The 21176-nt window shown below is 38.7% G+C and overlaps 1 protein-coding gene and 1 long non-coding RNA gene across 2 annotated transcripts in view; one reads left to right on the top strand and one right to left on the bottom strand.

The window, feature by feature from the left end:
• The window catches only part of LOC135087096 (laminin subunit alpha), a 168891-nt gene that overhangs the window by 145270 nt on the left and 2445 nt on the right, over positions 1 to 21176 (bottom strand). The window contains exons 2-12 of the mRNA XM_063981937.1: positions 19166 to 19312; positions 14938 to 15065; positions 14486 to 14594; positions 13509 to 13679; positions 6364 to 6580; positions 5886 to 6095; positions 5101 to 5294; positions 4263 to 4338; positions 3512 to 3649; positions 1750 to 1861; positions 570 to 745 (exon numbers count right to left, since the gene is read on the bottom strand). Coding sequence (XP_063838007.1) covers positions 570 to 745; positions 1750 to 1861; positions 3512 to 3649; positions 4263 to 4338; positions 5101 to 5294; positions 5886 to 6095; positions 6364 to 6580; positions 13509 to 13679; positions 14486 to 14594; positions 14938 to 15065; positions 19166 to 19312 — 1678 coding nt within the window. The remainder of the gene's footprint in view (positions 1 to 569; positions 746 to 1749; positions 1862 to 3511; positions 3650 to 4262; positions 4339 to 5100; positions 5295 to 5885; positions 6096 to 6363; positions 6581 to 13508; positions 13680 to 14485; positions 14595 to 14937; positions 15066 to 19165; positions 19313 to 21176) is intronic.
• On the top strand, positions 10578 to 13075 carry LOC135087098 (uncharacterized). Its single transcript, XR_010260677.1, has 3 exons — positions 10578 to 10679; positions 10839 to 10989; positions 11142 to 13075. It is a non-coding gene; the product is annotated as an uncharacterized LOC135087098 (long non-coding RNA).

Here is a 21176-nt window from a genome sequence, read left to right as displayed (position 1 = left end):
GACAGTCCGGGTACTTGTAGTAGCCAGGCGAGCACTGCGCGCACTGGCGGCCGCCGAAGTTGGCCAGGCAGTTGCACTTGCCGTCGGCCGAGCAGCTGGTGACGAGGAGCCGGTGTATAGGAGCCTGGGACTGCACTTACGCAGACAGTCCGGGTACTTGTAGTAGCCAGGCGAGCACTGCGCGCACTGGCGGCCGCCGAAGTTGGCCAGGCAGTTGCACTTGCCGTCGGCCGAGCAGCTGGTGACGAGGAGCCGGTGTATAGGAGCCTGGGACTGCACTTACGCAGACAGTCCGGGTACTTGTAGTAGCCAGGCGAGCACTGCGCGCACTGGCGGCCGCCGAAGTTGGCCAGGCAGTTGCACTTGCCGTCGGCCGAGCAGCTGGTGACGAGGAGCCGGTGTATAGGAGCCTGGGACTGCACTTACGCAGACAGTCCGGGTACTTGTAGTAGCCAGGCGAGCACTGCGCGCACTGGCGGCCGCCGAAGTTGGCCAGGCAGTTGCACTTGCCGTCGGCCGAGCAGCTGGTGACGAGGAGCCGGTGTATAGGAGCCTGGGACTGCACTTACGCAGACAGTCCGGGTACTTGTAGTAGCCAGGCGAGCACTGCGCGCACTGGCGGCCGCCGAAGTTGGCCAGGCAGTTGCACTTGCCGTCGGCCGAGCAGCTGGTGGACGTGGAGCCGGTGGACGAGCAGTTGCACGGCACGCACGTCCGCTCGCGCCCTCGCACCTCCATGTAGTACCTGGAAGGGGTAATAAATGCGTCAGTCGACTTTTATGGCGGGATAAATAGGCTAGTTTCCTAAAAAAAAAAACTTTGAGTCCATCACCACTCTTCTTTTGAACTTTGGCGCGCTTTATCTCTTTAAATGTTCATTAACTGTAAAAAGTGAAATATACGACATACGTGTCGAGAATTTTTTGATAAGTTAACCGACAGACTAATTTTAAACTCTTGCTTTTTACCCAGGAAAGTTGTCGTACGAGCAAGTACACACGGCCACACTGTTAACTATCCATTTCCGTTTTTTCTTTCGCTCTCATCAAATGGTGATTCTTTGCGATAGAACGAGACGACATGACAGGCAATGGATAGTTAACACTGTTTCCGATGGTACATTAAAGTTGCTGACATAGCGCCTGCATCGCTCGATTTAGTATCGCATGAAAAGTTACGTCAATTGATTGGTGGCATCACCAACGACACCATCATCAGGTTCTTTTAGTTTTTCTCCATTACAGGCGTATGACACTCTTATTGTACCAGAAGCAAATGGAGGATTAAGCCAATTAGCACACACTCGCTACGCTGCCCAGGCGGGTTGGTGAAACCAGATATTACTCACTAAGGTCTAAGTCTGCGAGTTGCACCATCTAACTTTAACCGTAACTATAACAATAAATAATCGTTATTTTTTGTATAGAGTTTGGCAGTATAGTTTAAAGTAAGGCCCAGAACAGACGGTGAAATGGAACTGCAACGAAACTGCAACTTTCTGATGATTCTTATGAATGAAACTGAAACTGAATCGCGTCATGTGTGGTCTCTCAACGGACGCTATGGCAGAAACTTAGATGCAACTCAAAAGTAACAAGCAGTTGCAGTTTCCTTGCAGTTGCGTTTCACCGTCTGTTCTGGGCCTAAGATGATGCAACACAGCCTTAGGCACATGCCGTCTTTTTATGTGTAAACATTGGAGTCTTGTGTCAAAATCAGTCAAAAGATAAAACAGGTTTCTAAACTCACCCAGAGATGCACTGGTCGCATCGCGCTCCGCCGAAGCCCAACTTGCAAATGCACTGGCCGGTGATGTCGTCACAAATGCTCGCTTGCGTACCGCTGACGTCACAGTTGCAGTCTGCAACACCAAATTGAAAATGCAAAACTAGTTTCAACCCCAAAAAATGCAGAGAAAGAAACCTGATAGGTATTCTAGGTCACAAGTAGTGGGGTTGGAATCAATTCAAGGGATAACCGGATATAAGGCCAGGTGCGAATCGTCAGGAAATGGGCAATATTGAGTGCAAATTGCATAGGTAGTTAAATCGTAGTAGTAGTAAAATCTAGCCCCGAATGTAGAATTGGTTTTCAATTTGCTGTAAAGTTCGATTTCTGGTCTAGTAGCTATAAAATTGACTATGGTGTCAAAGACCCAATTGGTCCGCATACTGGGCTATACTGGGGACGTCAATTGCAGCGACAGGTTTTATTCTTCTGGAAATGAATAGTTGCAATTATGAGTACAAGCATGCGGCTCACATATTGAGCTTGCATAAGTTTTGGATACCTTGTCGCACATTTGTAACATAGACGAAACTTGGTCGCGCCCGCGAGGCAATGTACAACCCGATCGAGTTAACTGCGCCGTGACGTCATTGACGTTCTGGTACGGGCAGGGCGAAAGCGGTGAGGTGCGAGGGAGAGTTGTAGCGTGACACCATAGAGATATAGAGAGATGCCAACTAATGCGCTGAGTTCGAAACTCAGTATCGCATTAGAAATTCACACACACAAAGTAATTGATATTATGTGCTCATCCACTGCGGTATCGATACTCAACGTTCGAATAATCTTTAGTACTACGCAAGCAATGTAAACTGTTTACATTATGACGTCGCTGCTGTCATCATTGCAATGTGTTCTGTTTTTGGGCATATTGCGCTACACCGGCCCCGCCCCCTTGTCGCATCTCCCTTTAGTTTCTGTGATCTGTGCGTGATACCACAGAATAATAATAAGTACTACGTACAGAAGTTTTACTTCGCGAAGGTATTTAAAAAAATGTATGCTCAATGTCATTAACAATATGGTGTAATTTAGCCTGTCTCAAGAGTCAAGCACCATTTTGTTGACAAACGTCAGTGATCGGCACTGCGCCGAATATACAGGGTGTTAGGTAAATGGGTATATGAGCCGACACTAGCCCATGTTAACATGGGCATATAAATGGTATGGTGAAGTCAGAAATTTGATATCATCATTTTTTTTTTTTTTTATTTTCATACAAAATAAATTGTATAAAATCCGATTTGTATGAAAATTAAAATAGTTAAAATGAAGATATCAATTTTCTGACTTCACCATACCATTTATATGCCCATGTTAACATGGGCTAGTGTCGGCTCATATACCCATTTACCTAACACCCTGTATAGGGCTGACTTCGGTAAAATGATATGACGTGAGGTGCCAAACTGCATAAAATGGCGGAGGAAATACATGATTTAGCATGAATTATCATGAATAATATTAGGTACTTATTTACCTCTCAGTGTCTTCAGGCAACTTAAAAAAGTACATTCTGTGTTTTTATTATTATTTAGGCAGTTAAATACTGCACAGTATTTAGTACACCATTTTTTTTTCCATCATACACAAGAATACGCGTGCGTGAGTCAATGCTCGCTCGTATGTGAGGCCTTGTCGAATAGTATCCTGTAGGGGGCCATCGTGCGTGTTTTGTTTTCGATGTAAACTCGCGGAGATGAACAGGCTTGGTGACACTCACGGTTGCAGGAAGGATACTCGTAGTAGCCGGGCTCGCACTGGTTGCAGGTGCGGCCCGCGTACTTGCTCTTGCACGTACAGTTGCCGGACTCTTTGTCGCACACTTGCGACACAGAGCCCACTGGATTGCATTCGCAGTCTGAAATAAATGGGGTATTTCATTACAAATTGATATCCTACTAATATTATAAAGGCGAAAGTGTGGATGTCTGGAGTGGATGTCGTGATGTCTGGATGTTTGTTACTCTTTCACGCAAAAACTACTGAACGGATTTTGGTGAAACTTTACAGTATTATTGTTTATAACCCAGATTAACATATAGGCTATAATTTATGACGATATGTGACAAATAAATTTCAATAAATAAGACGTGTCTAAAAAGCGCCATCTATCGTCATTGGTTAAAATCTACAGCGCTGGACAAACTACTGTTTTTGACGTTCGTAAATATTCATGCCATCTATCAACATGATATCTAACGGGCAAAATGAGGTCCACGCGTACGGAGTCGCGGGCGACCGCTAGTAAAATATACATTTATGACAAGGGAACTCGGAAAGCAGACTTTATTGATTAATAAATAAATCCTAATAAATAAATCATAGCAGTCCGTTTTAGAAACACTACACCAAACGGCCGACAATGAGTATGTTCTATACAACATGGTGCTACTGACATCTGACCTCCACGGGGGCCTGAATATAATCTCTATTTACTAAGTTTTATGAAGTAATATTGGTTAATAACTTACTTTTACACTCAGATGAGTAATATCCATCGGCACAAATTTCACAAGAGTTGCCAGCGTAGTTGTATTTGCAAGGGCACTGAAATGAAAGATCTCATAATATAGGTTTTGCTGTACAAATAATTTGGATAACGTATTGCTTCATATAGTAACACAACTGATACACAAGCGAAATTGTTTGTTCATCATCATCATCAGATCATTTAAGTCTTAACTGCAGGACACAGACCTTGCTTTGTACTATTGACTTGAGACGCAGATAAAACCTGTGTTGTTTTCTTTTCTAATGAAACACAATCGCAAGACACATTGGTCGCAAAATTGACTTCAACACCCTTTTTTTTCTATAGTAAGAAATATTTAATTTTAGGCCCAGGCGCAGACCACCGACTTTTAGTTGGCCGATAGTTAGGTCGGGCTGTTCAGTATGGAGATGTATGAAAGTGCGCACATTACACCGATTTGGTATCGGCCGATTCTACATACAAATTAATATTGGGTCCCACTACCATCATTAACTCAGCCATAGGACGTCCACTGCTGAACATAGGCCTCCCCCAATGCTTTCCATGTTGCCCGGTTGGTACGGGGCTATTCCCACCTCTCGTTCCCACCACTGCAACTCCTGTGTAGCCAGGATCTACAGCTTGACCGCCACAAAAACCCAACCAATGAAGGTCAAGTTTGTCCCTGGGGAAAGTTGAACTGTCATTGGATCCGCAACGAAATTAATCAGAATTGCCCGGTTGGTAGCGGCCTGCGTTTGGGCCTTCCTGCTACCTTTACGACTATCGGCCGACTAAAAGTCGGTGGTCTGGAACTACGCTAAAAGATATCATACCAGGCCTCCCACGGGCGTGCAGTGCTGGCCCTCGGTGCCGTTCAAGTTGCAAGTACACGGCTTGCAGTCCGGATAGTCGAAGTAGCCGTACGCGCACGAGTCGCAGTAGGGCGGGTTGAACTCCTTCCGGCACTCGCAGCGGCCCGTCTCCTCCTCGCAGTTGCCCGTCGAGTAGTGCAGGTCGCAGTCGCACGCTGTGGTCAGTAACGTGACGTGTCATCATAGTAACATAACGGTTTTGCCACAACACTGCTTTAAGTGTGCATGTCATCGTAAAATTGTACATTCCGTCAGATTATAATCTGACGTAGTTAGATTACAACCTAAAGGCTGACCAGCATCACTACTAACGCGCGTTTGTCGCATTGGCAACGCACTACAGAAGTGATGCCAACGCGCTACAGCAGCGCGACTGCATCGCTACAAAAAGTCGCCGTGGGCGAGGCTAACCTAACCTAACTCACTGTTAGTTTACAATCTAACGCGTTATAAAACTGACGAAGTTCACAATTTTACGTTGACATGTACCGATATTAAAATTGGAAACATATTCAGGGTTACCAAACATTGATCAATATGTAGGACGTAGGTATTCTCAATGACCCTACTGCTACGTGGTTGTAGTGTATTTTAAATACAAGGTTTCCATATAAGTATGGATCAAATAAAAAATAATAATTGATTCTACTATGTAAATGCAACAGCTGGCAGTCCTACAGACACAGCCCTCGCAGCGGCCCTGGTGTCCAAAGGCAGGTCCACCAATGGACACTGCTATAGCTTACGTTGACACACATCCAGCTCGTCCCAGCGCTTGCCGCGCGGCCTGTAGAAGGTTGCCCGGCACTTGTTGCAGTTGATGCCCTCGGTGTTGTGTTGGCAGTTTCTGCAGACGCCGCCGCCCTCGTAGCGGCCCTGGATGTCCAGCGAGAGATGCTTCTCGTCCACCTCAGGGTCGTACTCGCAGTCCGTTGTGTGGTTGTGGCAGTTGCACGCTGCAATTTATCATTCTGTTGATCTTACGTGTTGGTAGCAACTAAGAGAGTATTTACTTGAATATTCTACTTGTTTAAGCTTACACCCATTGAACCTTTCAATTATTTATAGTGAATAATCAACTGAAATACATAGGTAAATGATAAATGCTAAAACCAAGTTTATTTTATCTTTTACAAAAGCAACTTTTCAATGTGAAGCAAGCTATTTATATTCTATTCCCTGTACATTATATTTCATGGTATGCGTAAACCACTATCTACTTACGTTCACAAGAGAATCTGTCCCAGTACTGTGAAATTCTCCATTTTTTCTGCTCGAAGCCAGGGCAGCACTTGGCACACTGATCGCCACACGTGTTGTGCTGACAGCGGCACACCAGAATGCTGGTGTCGCTCGTCGGGTCCGCTGGGAAACAGTTGTCTGCGTGGCCATTGCACATGCACCGTCCGCCAATGCTGATGTCCTTTATACTGTAGAAGTACTGTAACAATACATAACAGTTTATTATAAAAATGATACATTCAAATTTAACATTATGAAATACATTGTGAACTCTATAAACCTAATTGCTCTACAATATTGAAATTTCTTGAAAAGGGACAGGCAGTTTTATGCTACTTAAGACATTAAATTAAAAATGTATTCTGTGTAGTAAGTAAACTGACTTCAACTTCAATGAAAATTATCTTCAATGTCCTAAGTAAATGACCCCAGTCATGAAACTTTGTTTATGAGCTGAGTACAAAATAAATTTCCAAAACTTGCAATAATAATACCATCCATCAGAGTATAATTATCATGAATATTGAATAATCAATTTCCTCACAATTTTACAGTTTTAAATAATTCAGTCAAATAGGCAAAACATACAAGTACTATCGTGATCGGCAACAGTGTTATTAACTGCCCATTGCCGGTCATGTCGTATCGTTCTATCGCAAAGAATCACCATTTGATAAGTGCGACAGCAAAAATGGAAATGGATAGTTAACACTGTGGCCGTGTGTACATTTAAAATCTAATTTAAATTTTCATAATGCGAAAAATACCAACCAACTGCAACCACCAAACACCAACAATAACATCTTCTTCTTCTTCTTCTTTTATTTTGGCGACATCAACAAACAAAAGTTTACTTACTGACATTGTCAATTTGACATTGTTTTTTTTTTAAGATTATTTTTGCCTATGAAAGCAAAAGCATTGTGCCATACATAATAGTAATATAATGCCTCAGTTTTTATTTTTCTTAAGTAGATTTAAAATTATGTATAATAATGAATGATGACAAAACTGATAATAAGCCTCTCTTCTTTTCTGTGAGTTTCAGTAATGATGTGGTGCTCTACTGAGACTTCACAAGTTCACACGGAATTCTTGAGAGTTTAAAACCGACATTGCACTGTTTATTTTCATTTGCCTACACTCATGCATGCACGATCACGAACACATTAGTGGTTAATAATCCACCATGGTACAAAATGATCGTCGGATAAACTAAAAGGATAGTGCCAGTGTCTGGACCAAGTGCTGCCCAGAATCAACCCATAGTGCATTTTGTTCCTCAGGCCAATGTTAATGTGTAAACCGAAGCGCACTGCAATCTGTCCCTGGAGTTAAGAGAAAAAAAGAGTTTTGTTTTGAAATATTTACATATAAAATATCATCGATATATACGTACTACGCATAAGATTTCGTGATTTTGGCATTAAATAACACTCGCTATGTTGAACTTAACCATACTGCATCCGTACACCTTACTTTAGTGCGACTTCGACATTCTTTATAAGCGATCTAGCGCTGTTGCAATAATTTGGTTAGTTGACAGAAATCATTATTTCCAAAATGAAACAAGAAGTTTTAGTTCTCGATCCTTGCGAAAAATCAATTTATTGGTGTATTACAATCGATTATTGAAGTTATTGTAAGCTAAAACTTCTTGCTCCATTTTGGAAATAATTAATTTCGGTCAACTAACCAAACTACTGAAACAGCGCTTGATCGCTTATAAATAATGTCGAAGTCGTCCTAAAGTAAGGTGTACGGATGCAGTATGGTTAAGTTCAACATAGCGAGTGTTATTTAATGCCAAAATCGCGAAATCTTATGCGTAGTAGGTATACATCGATGATATTTTGTATGTAAATAATTCCAAACAAAACTCTTTTTTTCTCTTAACTCCAGGGATAGATTTCAGTGCGCTCCGGTTTACAAATTAGTATTGGCCTGAGGAACAAAATGCACTATAGTTTCATTCTGGGCAGCACTTGGTCCAACTTCCATACATGGATTGGCACTGTCCAAATTTATATAATATAGCCTGACCAGGAACATAAAAACCCTGGCATAGAGGCGCGTCAATTGCATTTGATAGTGCTGCAACACTGAGTACAGTCGTACATGTGTTAAATTAAAATAGGCTAAAGGATAGTGCCAGGGTCTGGACCAAGTGCTGCCCAGAATCAACCCATAGTGCATTTTGTTCCTCAGACCAATACTAATGTGTAAACCGAAGCGCACTCCAATCTATCCCTGGAGTTAAGAGAAAAAAAAGAGTTTTGTTTTGAAATATTTTCATACAAAATATCATCGATGTATACGTACTACGCATAAGATTTCGTGATTTTGGCATTAAATAACACTCGCTATGTTGAACTTAACCATACTGCATCCGTACACCTTACTTTAGTGCGACTTAGACATTCTTTATAAGCGATCTAGCGCTGTTGCAATAGTTTGGTTACTTGACAGAAATCATTATTTCCAAAATGAATCAAGAAGTTTTAGTTCTCTATCCTTGCAAAAAATCAATTTATTGGTGTATTACAATCGATTATTGAAGTTATTGTAAGCTACAACTTCTAGCTCTATTTTGGAAATAATTAATTTCGGTCAACTAACCAAACTACTGCAACAGCGCTTGATCGCTTATAAATAATGTCGAAGTCGTACTAAAGTAAGGTGTACGGATGTAGTATGGTTAAGTTCAACATAACGAGTGTTATTTAATGCCAAAATCGCGAAATCTTATGCGTAGTAGGTATACATCGATGATATTTGTATGTAAATAATTCCAAACAAAACTCTTTTTTTCTCTTAACTCCAGGGATAGATTTCAGTGCGCTTCGGTTTACAAATTAGTATTGGCCTAAGGAACAAAATGCACTATAGTTTCATTCTGGGCAGCACTTGGTCCAATTTCCATACATGGATTGGCACTGTCCTTTATGTATGGATTCAGGATTAGGGGCTAATCTGATATTTTCATAAATTAACGAAAAAATATTATTAAAGGTAACCTGGTTTAAATAAATTAAATGAAACCATCAATCTAGCTAGTAGGATTTATTTTATTATTCATCAATAATCAAATTCAGAACTTGAATATTCAACTGCAATGTTTGCTCATTAACGCTTCAAACTCGGTACTTCTTTCCCAATTCCATAAAATTCAAAACTTAGAAAGTGACAAAAAACTTTAAAATAGGTAGTTGAAACAGACTACAGCTAATTTTCATAGTGGACTGTACTATACGATAAACATGTCAGTCAATTTGACAACCTTTGTCGGAAACATTAATTAATAATCAATGAAAATATTGTCCGAACCCTTAGTATTTCTCTTCGACAAATACATTAACACATTGTGAACCACTTTTCTTTCACGACTATAAAAATATTTTAGCAATTTAATTCACAAAATCAATTGCACACATTTAAAATAAAGTTTGTTTACACTTTGACAACAATAGACTGACATGCAAGGTGACGTCATGTCAATGAAGTTTTCAGTTACTGTTGCCATTAAAAGAAATTAGTAGTTACCATTAGTTTTCCGCAACATGGCGAGGGTTTTTATGTTCCTGGTCAGGCTATACAAAACATACTTTCCCGCTAATATTTGCAGTCAGTCGATTCTTCATCTTCTTCTTTTTTGATGATGTTGGCAATACACGTCGAGGTCGACTTGATTTGTGCCATTTTCAAGTATATAAGTGATACGAGTTACAAAATGAGATCAAGTAATGATATAATAAAGGATGATAGATGACCCCTTCTCACCCTTTGAGTCTCAGTAAAGTTGTGGTGCTTTACTGAGACCTCCTATGGACAACTTGAGAGAACCAGACAGAAGAAGCACGATCACGATGCACTGTTTGCTTCACTTGCCCACACTCATGCACGTTCACGAACACTCAATGGTTAATAATCCACCATTATTTTACATTAAAATAGTCGCCCACACATGAATTTGAGGAAATAAAACAAAACCGCTAACATGACGCTTCAGATTCCCGCCAAGAAGTCCGTCAGTCGATTCGTCTCTGGTCCTAACTGTAAAAAGTCCAAGGCTGTAAACTTGTTTTAAAAAAAAAATACTGACGTATAGTAGCCCCGCCATTCCATTCCATTTAAAAATTTTCATTATACCTACCTCTTTTATGCTCTTTGATACCTACCTACAATTTATATAATATTGTAGGGTAATCGATCAATACATTGCATTCGTGGTAATCAATGGTACATTGCGTGCGCAAACAGCTCAACAAATTATTCTACTGCTGTACCTCTTTTCACGTGTAAGTCTTTTTAATGTAATTTCTCATTCCATTAACAAATCAAAACAAAAAACACTCAAGAGGTCATAAAATCGAAGTTAATTGAATATTTTAAATTAAAAACTTTAAAAAATTACAATAATTGATGGACGTTAACAATTTGTAATGTGGATGTTACAGAAAAATAACTATTAGACCCAAAAACCCGATTATTAGCGAAAGCGAAAGAAAAATTCGGATTTTGAAACGATGGGTGACGACGATTGCCCTGTTGCTAGTGCTAGTGGAGTACACATTGGAAACGGCGAAGCTGCAGCAAGTTCATTGGAAGGTAAGCCTTTTGCTGAATTAAACTCACATCACAAAAAATATAATTAAATTAATAACTTGTAGTTTATCTAATATCAAGTCTTCCATCTTGAAAATGCGTAGGTATTTACAAAATTTAACTAGTGGTGTTAAATATTGAGTTATTTGTTGTAGAAAATGTGGAAGACGGACTCACCTTAGACCTTCCTGGGCCCAGAATAACCATGCCGTCAATCAGGACAATGACCGATGAACAAAAGTGGCACCGACTTCTTGGCCACATTGATGTGAATCTTTTATATGTAATGTGTAGGTACCAATGTTTAACTGGACTGCCAACTGAGTTCAATATAAATAACGCAGAATGCAATGTTTGTGCGAAAGTTAAAAAATCTCCTATAGAATCGGTGTATAATCGTAATACAGTAAAATCTTCAAATATTCTAGAAGTGATTCATATGTATGTGTCTGACAAAATGAGGACCAGTAGAAGGGGGAATCATTATTATATCAGTTTCGTTGACGACTATACCAAATATGTTTTCACTTGTGTTATTAGTAATGTTAGTGAGATATTGAAATATTTGAAACTGTATGTTGATCATGTGGAACGCTACACAAGGAAGAAAGTCAAGAACATAATATGGGACAATGGCCATGAGTATATAAATGGAGATTTTCTTAGATTTGCAAATCAGAAAAGAATAAAAATGCGTACTGGTAATAATATCACTGGAGTAGGCTTTACTTATGGTAATATAATTTTAGATCGGGCTAAGAAAATGTATGCAGATGCTGAGGTTACAATGACCTACTGGCCCGAGTGTATACTAAATGCTTCTACATTATTAAATTTGGCTATAAAGAATAGAAATGATAGAATGACTCCATATGAAAAACTATTACATGAAAAACCATGTGCGGATAAACTGAAAATATTTGGTAGTAATTGTTATGTGTACCAAATAATGTTCCATTATCCAATACTCCAAACGGGAAAAATATTGGGGTACATTAACTTAGGCTACCGTGTTTTACAAGAAAATGATGTATTAATAAACCCCTACATTTCTTGCTTTGAGTACGAGTATTAGTTATTTTTCACTTTTTATGGTTCCACATTGTCGATGGTTGATGCATATTCAGTTAACAACTAGTTTATTTGTTTTGTTTCTTAGGATTTCGTTGTTATTAATTTTTTTATCTGTACTTGTAAATGACTTACTTGTTCTAATGTAAGCATAAATTAGATACCGCGCCAGTTCTTTAATAATTCTGCTAAATGGTAGATACCTTCTACTTGTTTTCTGTCACAGTAAATAATCTGCTATTACTTTAGTGTTAAGGCGAAATTTCACTCCAGTACTTAGTTGAGATAAAAATGTCTTTAATATTAGCTACTTTAGACTATACACATGGTCACCTTTAAGTATTTTAATCCACACATCAGTGAAATAAATACTTATGGTTATTATAACTGTACTTAGATATTCTAAGGATATAAGTTTAACTGATCTCTATATGTCTATAATCAGTATTTTTAAGAATTATTAAAATAAGAGTTAAATACGCAGGTAACTACTCATTTAGATGGTTAGGTAATTACTTGAAAATGAATTAACACATTATATGTGTAAATAGGTATCTATGTAATAGGTATATTAATTAATCAATGTTTGGATTTAACATTATAAATAATTGTATTAAAACTTGTGATATATCAAGTAATTATGTGTATAGTAATCTAGTCAAAATGGATTATGTAGGTGTCTATATTTAGTGGCCAAATAAGTAGTAGTACGAGTATAACTACTTATATTGTAATGGTATATTCTGGCTAGGGAGCATAGTTTCCTAGGGTCATCAGATGATGATTTAGTCTTTTAAAATAAACTTATTAGGTATAATAATATTACTACTTAATTTAATGTCCTAATTAAGTATAATGTGACTGAGTTTTTCTCTTCTTTATAATATCACAACTGTAGGATCCAATCTATTTATACGTAGGTGTATGTACAAGTATACTGGTAGTAAGAGTGTTTTTGAAACAAATTATATTTATTATATTAAGTACCTACTAATATTTTATTGATCTCTACCATTCAAAGATGACTTTTTGAATATATTTAAATAAATGAATGTTTAAATGTGACTTCTTTTTTAATTGGAGATAAACAATAATAATATGTCCTTTAACTATAGGTATTTAAAAACTGGCCAAGTGCGTGTCGTACCACGCGCAGTGTAGGGTTCCGTAGTTGTCCGTCGTTACCACAATATATTTCAGAAGCAAGCAATTACCTACTTCATCTAAAGTCACTTTTCATATTTTCTTCTAAGGAATTTTACTGGTTAAGAAATTTTGTCGGCGTGATTGATTAATATACCTACATATCTACCGCCACAAAATTACAGCTCCTCTTAGATTAATAAAGCAGCTCCCTAGTGCTAATAGTTTCCAAGCAAAACCTCGGACAGACAGACAGACAGACATATCGAAACTATGTTTTAAGGGTTACCTAAAAACTAAATACAAACCCGTCTGGTAACTGTTGGGTCCTGGCGCGCGACAGACATGAGATGCGCCAGTAAGTTCTTGGTCCGCAGCAGACGTAGCCTCACGTTCGTCGCTCGTGTCCACTCCTGGAGCACCAGGGAGCTGAAGTACTTATTCGCTGATGGACGGTAGTTCAGCAGGGAGATCGGGATCTGAAACGTAATTGATAGATTTAAAGAGACGGTTGTAAAGGCTTACCTATACATCTAGATCTGTATTAAGAGTCAACCGATTTTTTGTGGTTCTTCTCTTCTTTTTCTCAGTTGGTACACTCTTGTCAGAGTGGTCGTGGTCATCATTTTGAATCACGATTCAGAGTGATGTTCCTCGTAATACGGCGCCATTCCTCGCGGACTGCAGCTTTCCGGGTACTTTCGCTAACCGAGCACTTAGTTGCGGCCTTGATCTGGTTCGTTCATCTCATTGGTGATCTACCACGTGGTCTGGTGCCCTCAACTTTTCCCTGCACTACGAGACTATTGAGTATGGCTCTATGGAGTCATTACTGCGCCGAGATACATGGCCGAAGAAGGTTAAAATGCGTGACTGAACCGTGATTGATAGGCGCTGTCTGATGCCGAGTTCTTTTAATATGGAGTCATTGGTACGAAACTCGGTCCACGATATTCCCAGCATCCGTCTCCAGCACCACATCTCCAATGCGGTTTTTTGTGGTAGGTAGTGCCCCAGTAATTTGACTTATTTGTAAGTACCTAGTACATTCTCAGAAGCAAAGTATAGGTATTGATTACATAATAACAACTAAATTGAAACATTCTTTAACGTTTTCTTGGAGCTTATCTAATGGCTTTGGTTTAGGGGAAGTTGCTTAGCCAGGGCCTAGGTAAATGTTTTCGTGTGCTAATAAATCCTTTCTCAACCACAGCTGTACTTACCGCGACTGTTGTTTGATTGGGGTAAATCTATTCAAAATTCAATATCACGCAATAAATCTTACCTCTCCGCCTTCCAAAGGCACGATCTGGGAGTATTCTGTGCTGCAGATAACTGAGTCATCTCTTGTGATGGGCTGCAGACTTTCCTTACCGAAGTATCTTTCACAGTCCCTGAAAAAAAGTGCCAGTTAATGCTTGAAAATTCGATGACAATACAATATTAAGGTACTATCGAGCTGGTCTGATGATGGGACTGGAAGGTGGCCATAGGAACTCCTAAACGAAACGGCGGAATCGCATTGAGTTTGGGTTCACTGGATTTGTCTTTTCGAGCACTAGTGTTAGATGATGTCCAAGGTCCTGATGATGGAGTGGGGAGGTTTCCATAGGAACTCCTAAACGAAACGGCGGACACTCATAGAGTTTTACCTTGGCCTTTTAGTGCAATAATTAAAAGCGTGTTTCTAGTTTAATTTTTTAATTAATTTATTATGATAAAATGATGTTTACTCACTGAGGCGACTCTGAGAAGTATTGCCAGGGCTTGAAGGTCTTCCCGTAGTCCGTGGACTTCTCCAGGGCCCACAGTCCCGGGCGGGGGGAGTTGCCCATCTTGAGGAACACGTACGCCACGTGGAACTCCTGCTCAGGATAGGAATTTCATTAAGAAGATAGGTAACAATTGAAGAATCAGGCATAGCACTCAAAGTGTAAGTGTGGTTAACCTAGAGTCTGTGAAACTTATGACAATGGTATGAGACTTAGCAAGGAAAAGAACAGTGGGGAGTTTAGAGTTTGGGGGGAGTGGGAGTAAGTAGGAGAGTGAGTGGGAATTGGAGGCACATACATTTTATTTTGTCTAATTTGAAATAATGTACCTATTTGAGTGAAAACCGGAGCCCACGCGGGGATAGTTTTTATCGCTTCTATTCTGGTTTTTGGAAGGAGACACGCACACGATGACACGATAAAGAGTTTCTGTGATAGACCGAAATTGCTACTACCTAAAAGTTAGATGGATAGATAAACCTCATGCTTTCATAAATAAATATAGGAAAGTCCCGAAGGCTGATTTTAAACATCTTACATTTACTGGCTGATCTGTCTGACTGGCTACTTCTAAGTAGATATGGCTCAAGTCTAAATACAATACCGGCCACAGGTCCTGGCAAGGTTCTCGCAGCGGGTGACTAGTAGCTGTGCCTATTGGATATTTCCAGAGAATTGTTTACACGCATTTTTATGGGATCTATTTGTGCGTTATTGGCGCTGACCGGCGGCCTCGCCCTTTGATTGCCGCATAAAGTTTTTACTATCCAACAACCGCCCATAATCGCGTTAGCAGCCATCGCCCACGGCATCCGGGCCTGCAGTTGCCGATACTGAGTTGTGGCATGTTCATTAACTACATGCGTTGTTGTTACTAGCTTTGCCCACGCGTAATTAACTAAAATTAAATGTTTTTATCAAAAAAAAATTTCATAACTTGAGCTTTTAATATTTTTATAGTACCTAGTAGGTACAGATTGGCAGTTTCTTTTTTAGTGTTAAAATAAATATTTGTCATTGCAGAAGGACATGGCTCGCCTAACTTACTTTATGTCACAAAGACTTGAGTTGGCAGGAAAAAATCTTCAATTTTATTAAGTTAGTTTTAAAAAGCTATTGTATTTTACGACTTTTATCTACCATTTAATTTAGAGTATGATAACCTGTGAACATTCTGAAATTATTGTTTTTTCAGCTTATCTTCAAAACTTTACCTACCTAAGTACTTACTCGAGCTTTGATTTATTTAAAATAGCATTTATTTTAGTTGTGGTTTACACAAACAGATTATTGTCACTTTAAACGGGTTTATTAAAGGTACCTAATGACATACAAAACAACTTAACACTGAATAACAAACAAAATATTAGTTCGCCAAGAATCTTTATAAAATACACTTATTTTAGGATAAAAAAAAATAAGTAGGCGTTTTTATCCGTTGTCTTGTAGTGCCCATAATACAAGCTGCTTAGTTTGGGACTACCTAGATGTGCAAGCTCAGATCATAGAAGGGAATTCTATGATCTGAGTGTGCAAGATATTTATTTATTTACTTGGCAACTGAAAAAGGCTTTGTCGGCCATGTTATTGAGTTATGAATAGAGACCGGATTATATGCAGCATAAAAAGCTTGTTATACCTACCTATGCATAAAAAAGCTTGAATTCAAGAAAATTGGCAAATTATCCAAAATTAAATAATAAATTCCAGGAGAAAAAAAAAATAAAGTTTTCATTTTTATATTATTTCAAATTCAGCATACAATTAGTAAATTATCCTTAGATAAGCGATAAATAGGTAACTAATATTATATGACATTAGAACTGTTTACTATTTTTATAAAATCAAGAAGTAGAAGTAAAATTGTGTCTTCGTTTAATTTTTGTAAAGTGGAGAAGTTTGATTTGAAAAATAAATCACTTTTAAAGTTTTCCGGGAGTAATACGAGGTCACAAAGTTGAAAATCGGAAAGAGCATTATCAAAATCTATATAGTTAAATACCAACCAATTTTCATTAATTACTCCCGGAAAACATTCCAGGTAAAACTACCAAATGACTGGACTATTTGTCACATTTCGGGACACTGAGTGAGTGTTCTGCCTTCGGAAAAATATTATTATGTTAAAATGCATCTTCACTAGATTTTATGACTTAAATATGCAAATGCATATGCAAATATGGAAATGTATTATAATTCGGTCCCTTTATGAATGTGGCTACCGGGTGTCTTGAATTTCGAGCTGCAGTTAATAAGACCGTGCGATTGTTTGTCGTAGCATTCATATTACAAAAATGCAGGATTCTCCGCGCATAGATAGATTATACACATTCGCTTTGCAGATATGATATCAAATATCTCGCATTTGCTTGTAACGAAATTAGCATTCGCTCTTGTCGATATAAAGTAGAAAGTAGTGTCATTCGAAATAATAATTATGGTTTTACAAGCTTTCCACCCGTGGCTTCGCCCGCGTGAAATTTGGTCCGTCACAGAAAAACTTTATCGCGCGCGTCCCTGTTTCAAAAATCGGGATAAAAAGTATCCTATGTCCTTTCCTGGGACTCAAACTATCCCTATAACTCATCAAAATCGGTTCAGTGGTTTAGACGTGAAAGCCACACAGACAGACAGTTACTTTCGCATTTATAATATTAGTAGGGATAGTTGGTTGCTATTAATACCTATTACTCTAAAATAAAGTGAGTAAGGGATAACTAAGTTGATAAACTTTCATCTGTGAATTCAGACAGTAAACTAGTGGAAAATTAATTTGATTTTTTTGCCAACCTGTACTTTACACCCAAAAAAGGAGTTATTTATGGTATCGCTTGTAGCAGTTCTAATGGTGTAGAGAGATAATAATCTGTTTGTAAAGTGGATAATACCTGGATAAAGTAATAAATAGCAAATGGGTAGACCTTGTCACTGACGAACGACTGTCTCTATTTATCCTTATCAGTGGTAACTGAGATTTTTGGGCTGCGTTAAGATCATAAACATATGGACGTGAAAGAGGTTTAAAGGCCTAGGTAATTAGGTACAATACTATTTGTGCTGAAAATCTGCTTAATAACTTTAATGATAATATCCTTTTTTAATATTCAGGAAATTTATTTAATTTAACAATATTCTATAAACACAACTAAATATTAACATAACTTCTTTACTTTAATTTACTTGACTATTACTGTAGTATTTTCTATTTTGGATCCTACCTCTTACTTTTATACAATTTCATTTTACCGTATGCTATCTAGCAGCTAGTCTTGCCATGCCAGGGTCTTAAATCATAGTAATATGACTGCTAATAATAGTGATGCCGTCAATTTCCTTCAATGTGCATTCGTTTTTGTCAGTTAAAAATTTAATAACCAACCAACTCTTCTTCATGTTGAATAATATTAATTTTGTCAATTATTATTACCATCTCTTGTTTTGCCGGCAAATTATAGTACTTAACACGGTCGGAATTTATAATTTTTAAGTTCCAAATTAGCATCAGTGATCGGTGATAGCAGTTACAACCACTAAATCGGGGGATTTTGATAACTGCTCTTGAAGGTAGAGCGAGCAATTCGTCGGCGATGGCTTTTTCAGGAACTACAGCAGTTTCTCCGAAATCCAAACGGAGGCATAACGCAATCGGTGGTAACGCGCTCTATAATTAGTTTTATGTCCTCGCGTGAAGTAACCGCGGGTCAACGTCCGCGACTATTTTCAGTTTCGTCCCGACCAGGATCAGATTGTCACAGTGCTGGATCCATGCTATGCTGCATTTATTATATGTTCTATTTTCGTGGTAGTTGCGGCTAGAGTGTTTGTAACCTCGTGATGTTAAAGGGAAAAAGATAGGTATTTATTAGGAAAGTCTCAGACATTTTCAAGAAAAGCTAATCTGATTATGGGCATTATTAATATTTTATTGGACTGCCGTCTTGACCGGGTTGCACTAATCGCAGTCATAGGCAAACCAAAAGTGCAAACCTGGCCAAAAAAATATTTAAATGTGTATTTTCTTTACTCCAAAGAGTCATGTCATTTGTCTATAGCTATAGACACCTGCGGGAAGCTCATAAAGTCCGACAAGTCAATTTTATTAGACTGTATTGGCTGCAGAATTTGCCCCATCAAAGGTCCGTTTGAATCATAACTGGCACATTGGCATGATGACGACGACAGACGACTGTTACCTGTCCCAGGTCGATGGTGAGGTTGATCTCATTGTACTTCATGCCGCGCGAGAGCGGCGGGCTCTGCCACCAGGTCTCCATGCCGTCCACGGCGTACTCCGGCGGGTGCTTCTTGTTCTCGTCGTTGGCATCGCAGAAGTCGCAAACCTGCCAGAAAATAACATGGAAATTAATTCCGTAATCTTATCAACTACCCAGCGCTGAACTAGCTTAGTATTGAATGTTCAACTGCATAACTTGCAGCCAAATTGTAGATAATTGACGAGATACGCAATTTTGAACTCTCCCTATACATAGAGAGATAAATTGAGATAACTATCTCTAACCACATCAAACGTTTAGATTTAAATTACGGATCATACATGCATCTATCGTATTCCATAAGATAGAGATTCTGTCTTATTCTAAGATTTCTAGTGCCATTTCTCCTGAAACTCTTAAGAGCGAAATCTCAGAAATCTCATTCCATTAACAACATTACGTATAGTGACAGATTTACGACTGTATTGATTTATTACTGCTATCCTGCGCGTCCATCATAAATCTCTTCTCGGAAGTAGGCATTCCGTATCTCCTTACTACTTGCCCTCCAATGACATGGCGAACGTTTGTTTACTTCTTTCAACTTACGCACGAAAGGGATCGGCAAACGACAAATTGTGAATGCTATTCAGAGATAACAAAAAGTCTTACACGCGAGCAAGTTGTTCCAAAAAAAGTTCCATTCAAATCTGGAAGCCATTGTGCGGATTGGAGTGAAACAAAGGACGAGCGCCTCGGGCCAGGGATGCGCGAGCGCATGTGCCTGCCACATGTCTACAAAAAAGCCCGAATACAGCCGAAGATTGACGAATTTCGCCGAAAGAAGATTAGGGGTTCGCGAGAACTGTCCGTATAAAATTGCTATAATAAATGCACTGCTTTAGATCAGAAGATCGGCGCCGCGACATCCACTGTTTAGGTTTGTAACCTGAAGAATGATGATACCTATCATTTGTCTCATTGGCTCGGCTCGGCTAGACTAGTTCTGAGAAATTTACTTGATAATATTACCGGGGTTTAATCTGTACATGTCACCTACCTGTCGTTAAATCTGTAGGTACATGTCTTACTAACCACATTGTGGTTATTATTATTCACTAAACTAGGTACTTACTAGTATTTATATCTGTGACTAAACTAAATAAATAATAACAAACCAAGCAATCTAAACCAAGTACTTACATCAAGATCTTTGTAGGTAGGTAGTTAAAAATTACAAGGTAGGACCTACCTACTTTGCCTTGTAGAGATACCTATCCCTAGGTAAAAAATATCTAATTTAAAATATGCAGAAGGCACCACAGTTCAAACAATCATGATCAGTCTTAAATATAAAGACGTTACATTGTTTCTTAATGAAAAATGTTTTATTGTTATGTTTCATTCTAAAAACATTAGTTCATTCTTGCCAGGCGGTGGAATGAGGTCCATAGATAGGGGTGTCGAGGGTCAACTGATAAAATTTGGCCTATGCTGACTGCTTCGAAATAATTATTCAAATCCTTATCTGAAAACTATTTTTTTTGCCATAACAGCCTAGTTCAAATGTAACAGTCATTTTCTAGCGCAACATTAGCAAGCGAGGCGCTTTTAAATTGAAGTTTCATTCGCATTAAGAAATGCTCCAGTGGATCGTGTAAGCTTTCATGACCCTCAAAGGCAGTACAAATAGGTACCTCCTACCTATATTTTTTTTCTCTTCGGTGTACTAGGTAGGTATTTCTTTAAATAATATCACTTAAAGATTACCTACTAGCTACCGAAATTGTGTAAAATTACTATGTTTGAACCAAATAAACTCTTCTTCTTTCTTCTTTACCGCCCGCAACTTTTTTTTATACATAACAACAAGACTTCATACTAGTTCATACGCGTGGACCCCGTTTTAAGGGTGGAGTTTCGTAAAATCAGTTCTTAGTGGATGTCTACCCCCTATATGGAACCTAACAAAGTTTGTAGGTGCACTAGT

This window comes from Ostrinia nubilalis, chromosome Z (assembly GCF_963855985.1).
Source record: "Ostrinia nubilalis chromosome Z, ilOstNubi1.1, whole genome shotgun sequence".
Taxonomy (NCBI): domain Eukaryota; kingdom Metazoa; phylum Arthropoda; class Insecta; order Lepidoptera; family Crambidae; genus Ostrinia; species Ostrinia nubilalis.
The sequence above is the reverse complement of the archived record's forward strand: the minus strand, read 5'-3'. Positions and strand labels throughout refer to the sequence as shown.